The following is a 5,885-nucleotide window of genomic DNA, read 5'->3' as shown; positions in this document are numbered from 1 at the left end:
TTCTAGTACACAAAAGGCAAGTCTTTTTTCAAAAGGCAAAGAAAAGCGAGGTCTAACATTCAAAATCAAACTTTATAAATATAATAATAACCACCAATGTTGCTAATCTTATATCAGCTTTGTCGTCTTCATCAAAAACAAGGTCACATCAATAGTGCTTTGTCCAAAAGATACCCTATATCATGATGTTTGAAATTAATTGTCAAGTTAGTAACAATAACTTGAGAAAATGGTTACAACATGCCAACCTTTGGAGGCTCCACAAGCCTCATGATGTTTTGTGTTGATACGAGGACCCAACTTGGCAAGTAATAAGAAGATTCTATGCTTTGAGTCTATCAATTAAATTACCATATTTACAGTCTTGCATGATCAAGCCAACCCAGAAATGAATTCCATTTCGTAAGAAAAAATAGGGACTCAATTACAATAAGAGCAAATGTGTCAAACCAATCTTGAACAGTGACAAATAACCAACACCAAAAAATGTATTTCTGTGCTGTGACAACAAACAAGAAAACAGAACATGATCTTAAAAGTTTCAATCAAAACCAAGAATTCAATTTCAGTGATGTAACTAACAAGAAAATAGTACAATCCAAAGAAATTGAGGCATGGTTACTCTCTGCTCAAATCGATGAAAATTGATGAAAAGATATGAAATAAGTAGGTATCAGTGTTATCAACTAGGAGCCTCAAATTAATCTTTAGAAGCTATAACTATAACCAGAAAAATTGTATTAATGGGCCAACATTCTAGTTTACACTGCATTCTCCTCCCAGATATGCTTGAATACTAATTTAATTAATCAAGACTTTGTTTCTGATATCTCATTTTCTATAGGGTTGATGCAATATACACGTGATCCAATATGCTTCACCTTTAGACCAGCATTTTCACAACCATTGAAGAAAAGAGATTCATCTTCCTTCCCAATTCTGCGTCTCCAGCTCATCAAAAAGGCTGGCTGCGGCAACACTACATCTCCTGCCAACACAAGATTCAGTAAAGATGCAAACTTGAGTAGCTAAAGCATGTTGGTTAGAAGGGTCTCTGCATAATACCATCACTCTCATCATTTCCAGTTGGAGAAACCGCTCTGCTAAGCTGTGGCTTGTAACATTTGAGAAGAAAGGAAATGGTCTGTATCAAATTTGCATACTGCTTTACATCTACAAACATTTAAGATTTGATATATATTAGTGACTATTTTCATACGTTATGATGATAGGATGGGCTTAAAGAGGCTTTTTAAAGAAGGAAAATCAAGTGGCTTAAAGGATTTTATAAGATGGTCTTCAAATATAGAAAAGAAAAATAATTATAACAATGTTTAGTTTACATGAACAATCTTGCATTGTTTAGTTACATGAACAATCTTATAAAATGTGAAACAATCTTACATTAAGATGAGTTACTCGATGTTGTAAGTCTTGAGGTTATGCTAACTAGTACTAGTTTTTCGGATTCGGATCTTCCTTTATGCTTAAGTCCTAACAAATAATCTCTTTTCTTTATGAAAGACAGTCAAGAGGACAGAAATTCAAAAGAGAAGAGAAAAGAAACACAAATCTTAAATTTCCCATAGCATGATGATCAGGAAATTTTTCTGGTAATTATGAAGTGGACATGTGACCATGATTGACCAGGACACTATCCACTCCTAGAATTTAATAAAAAAATAAAAATAAAAATAAAATCAGTTAGGTTATCAAAACTCAAACAAAAATCCAGATACAATTACATATTACAACATCTCAAGCCTTATCATACTAGCTGAGGTTGGTTATATGAATCACACATCATCATTAAATTGGTCATATACAAAAATATTCATAGATGCAATTACATATTAAGTAAATACCAAAATTGGTCCTAGAAAGATGAGTGTGTTGGTTGATAGGTCCTTATTTAAAATTTTCATATAAATGAATCCTTGACAAATTTATTTGCTTGCATATAAGTCCTTTTATATTAAATATATAATAAAGAAACACTTGTGCTTACGTATCAATATCAAATACTCATAAAGGACTTGAATGAGGGTAGCGCACTCATCCTTTACGGATCAATTTGAACATTTATTCAATTAAGTATTGCAAGATAATGAAATTAAATGGCATATTTCAATAATTATTAAACAATTACTTTAATTTGGTTGCATCATTCTTTAATTTAATGGAAAAGCATATCATTAGTGAGAACTGGAGCTAAGAAAGAAAAGGACAAAGTGCAAGCTCAACCCTCCCACAACAATCACAAAATTTAGAAAATCGTTCACAAATTGTATCCATGACAGATTGAAATTACTAATATTGGTATTCCAGGAAATAATGATCACCAAGTCACAGAGCTCAAGATAGATGGCCATCACAACTTAAATCATTGCAGAAAAAAATGAATTTGAAACTAAGCTAGTCATACGATATTATTCTCCATCACCCCTTAAAGTGCAACCAACTAGGAGATAACTTAAGCATTTCAATGGGAACATGAAATCTAGCTTTTTAATTCTACTAGTAACTTCGGGCATTCAATTTGCAAGAAACACAGGTAGTTTTACCAGTTTATGGACCAGTAACAATGGCAGACTATTCCTTAACGGATACTTTGCATTAGTTATAATGTACTAATATTAAGTTTTAAAAAATAAGGAAAATGGCCACTATGATAGTAAACAAAAATAATCTTACATAATAAGATATCACTTGCAATTATCAGGTCCCAGTCAGGGTCAGAATTTGGAAACTTGTCTCCCCAGGTATCTGAAAATTCAAACACATTTAGTAATTTTAGAAGAGAAATTAATTACAGAATCCATAGTAATACAAGGATCAACATAAAATCAACTGGAATTAGAGGATGTATACTGATAGGTTTCTGCTAAAGAAACCTTATCTCTCACCCAAACAATCTCTCGTAAGCAAATCAAAAGGTATGGATAACCTCTGGTTTTATTGAACTCTAAGAAAGAATACAAGAATAGAAGGTACAAAGGAAGCTTAACCTTCCCCAACAAGGATAACCAATCCTGTTTAGAAACTATTAACAGTCCAAAAGTGCATTCTTCTCTTACACACATCTATTTATACAGAAATAAGTCCCCCCCTTCCTAACTGTCTCACAGTTAGGCCAACTAATAACGACTAATGCTTCACTTACTTTTCCTTCTCCTAACATACACTCTCATCATCCTATCATTACCCCCCTTCTTCAACAACCTTGTCCCCAAGGTTGAACTCAGGTATTGATCCTAGATAACCAACTATCTTCCCAGGTAGCGTCGTCTTTCCCTCCTCTTGCTACTCGACCAGGCCTTGATCTACTATATCTTCTCGCTGCTGCATCTGCCTCCTTTCTAGTATCTTTACTGGCCAAAAAGTTGGCCCTTCCGCCTACGACTCTATTGGTAATTCCTTGTTTGAATTTTGCAAACAGATGCTTTGTTGCTATTATTGTACCATTTGACAGTAGACCTTTGTAAACACAGCCAAAGCCACCTTCGCCAGTTTTGTTTGTTGCATCAAAGTTTTTGGTTGCTGCTTTGAATTGTCTTAGTGTAAATAATCCTGTCTGCAAATTGATACCCCTAAGCTCTTTGTACATTGGATCTTTGCCTCCTAACCATCCTATCCATCTCATAAAAACCAGCCCTAGAAGAAGAAGAACTAAAACACCAACAACTATACCAATTGCCAGTATGACATCAGTTCTGTTGTCATCCTTCCTTGATGGAGGTTTAATATTAGGGCTTACCAAATTAGCAGACACTAGTGGTCCATAAACTCCTCTTGTGGAAATGCCAGGGGTTCCTTTTCCAGCCCAGTAGAAGTGAATCTCCAAAGTAGGTTGCATGACAGTAGCATTAAATGTCTTTACAATTGGCTTGCCAGTACCACCCGCTTCTCCTTGGATATCAAAGTCTTCCAGCACTAAATTCCCCTGGATATAGACGCCAAATACCCTCTTTCCGAGACTATTAAGGGACCTTTCATTGATGAAAATAATCTCTGCAAAGTGAAGCTTGATTGTGTAATTTCCATTTATTAGACAGAGACTATAGTATGTGAGAACAAAGGAAGAAACACGAGTTGTTGTGTATAGCTGGCCAGTATATAACATTGCAGCATCTTTGAGTGGAATGCGGTGTTGCATGTCCCTAAGTGGAAGTAATCCTTGTTTTTCTTGGAAGACATGGTAGTGCGCCGCAACCCCACTTGCAGCTCTGCTCTCTGCTCCCCCATCAACTCAGCTTGCCACTCATCTTCCACTTGCTTCTCCACTTGGTCCCATTCCCCCACAATTGTCCATGACTCAACATTTGTTAATTTTGGCTCAACCAGCTGTCGGGATACAGCTTGGTGACCACTTATCCGAATCCTTTTACCCTTTAGGTAATACACCATGGTCATCTCTCCCCAATTAATCAATACTTCTCCCAACTTGCCTAGCCATGCAACACCGAATATGGCGTCGACCTTACCCAAATCGAACGCATAAAATTCTTCCTCCAAGGTAGCTTCTTCAAAATTGATTCTAACCTTCTCGCAACGCCCTTGGGTCATCCTCCGATGCCCATCACCTAGACTCACCGGATACGGTGGTGTGTCGATTATGGGAAGTTTCAACTCCTCCGTCATCCTCTGATTGATGTAGTTGTGGCTTGCGCCACTATTTATGAGTACGACCACGTGTCGTTCTCCGATCTTCCCTGTCAGCTTCAGAGTTCTGGGCAATGTCAACCCTTCGGCAGAGCAGACTGACAACTCCATGGGCTTCTTCTCTCGGTCTACTACTTCTCCAATGTCTCCCTCCTCGTCTTCCGCTAGCAGCAGCACACGCAGGCTTCTCTCGGTGCAGCGGTGGCCAGGAGCAAACGGACCCTGCACCGGAAATAACGACCTTCTTTTCTTTTGAGAAATTCTGGGTATGGCAGATTTCTCATCATCCTCCCCCGATTATTGCCCCCAGTCGCATTGCCCGCGCACGCATTCGTGTTCGTAGTGACTCCATCCCCTCTCACTGAACCCACACTTTCCGTTCTTCTATACTGGTTAGTCGGAGGTCGACTCGGTTCCGCATACCACACGTTCTCCGTTCTCCCACTCTGGTTCGTTGGTTGTCGACTCGGCTCCGTGCGTATCACGCTGCCCGGCGATCGTACTCCTACTGGGTTTATCTTGAACCCACTGACGAAACTCCCTTGCGCTCTCACCATCGCATCCTCCCCATCCCGAGCGACACGCATCACCTCCATCAAATTCTGCGGGTTCTGGATTCTCACCTGGCCCTTCACGTCCTCTCGCAATCCTGCGAGGAAATAACTGAGTACTTGCTCCTCGGGTATACCCCTCGTCTGTCGCGTCAATACCTCAAAGTTGCGAACGAATTCTTCTACCGTGCCCTCCTATCGCAACAACGTCAACCTCTCGAACACCGTCCCTCTAAATCCCCCACCGAAACGGTTGATCATCGCCGCCTTCAAACTGTCCCCCGAGCGATTTCTTGCCTTTTCTTTCCAGAACGTAAACTAATACGCCACGCTTCCCTCCATACTCACGTACGCGATTTCCACTTTGTCCTCATTGCTCATCACCTTCTGAATGTCAAAGAATCTTTCCGCCCTGTTGAGCCAACTAAGAGGTTCCTCTCCGTCGAAGGTTGGCAATTCCACCCTTTTCCGCCAAGGCTTTTGTTGTAATTAGAGAAGATTTATTTAGAATCTTCCTAATTAGAGAAAGTAGATATACAATCTTTTATTTTATTTTGTTTCCTAGTTTCTCTATTTCCCTTTTTAGGAGAATTAATTTGTTACAAATAGAGGATATGAGAATGTATTTTCAATCAATTCTAAATAATAAATTTCAATATTATTTTCTACTTG

The 5,885-nt window shown here is 38.7% G+C and overlaps 2 protein-coding genes across 2 annotated transcripts in view; both read right to left on the bottom strand.

Annotated features, from left to right (window-relative positions):
* Positions 1 to 470: 470 nt before the first annotated feature.
* LOC106773631 (protein N-lysine methyltransferase METTL21A) overlaps positions 471 to 5,885 on the bottom strand; it is a 16,112-nt gene continuing 10,697 nt past the window's right edge. Inside the window, exons 5-7 of the mRNA XM_014660353.2 lie at positions 2,695 to 2,766; positions 1,066 to 1,173; positions 471 to 988 (exon numbers count right to left, since the gene is read on the bottom strand). Of these exons, the coding sequence (XP_014515839.1) occupies positions 810 to 988; positions 1,066 to 1,173; positions 2,695 to 2,766 (359 nt within the window). The 3' untranslated portion in view covers positions 471 to 809. The remainder of the gene's footprint in view (positions 989 to 1,065; positions 1,174 to 2,694; positions 2,767 to 5,885) is intronic.
* Positions 2,843 to 5,700, bottom strand: LOC111242522 (probable LRR receptor-like serine/threonine-protein kinase At1g07650). The gene has a single exon (XM_022786145.1). It carries the CDS (start codon positions 4,154 to 4,156, stop codon positions 3,242 to 3,244), a length of 915 nt encoding a protein of 304 aa, XP_022641866.1. The 5' UTR covers positions 4,157 to 5,700; the 3' UTR covers positions 2,843 to 3,241.

The sequence above is a fragment of the Vigna radiata genome, chromosome 9 (genome assembly GCF_000741045.1).
Source record: "Vigna radiata var. radiata cultivar VC1973A chromosome 9, Vradiata_ver6, whole genome shotgun sequence".
Classification (NCBI taxonomy): domain Eukaryota; kingdom Viridiplantae; phylum Streptophyta; class Magnoliopsida; order Fabales; family Fabaceae; genus Vigna; species Vigna radiata.
The sequence above is the reverse complement of the archived record's forward strand: the minus strand, read 5'-3'. Positions and strand labels throughout refer to the sequence as shown.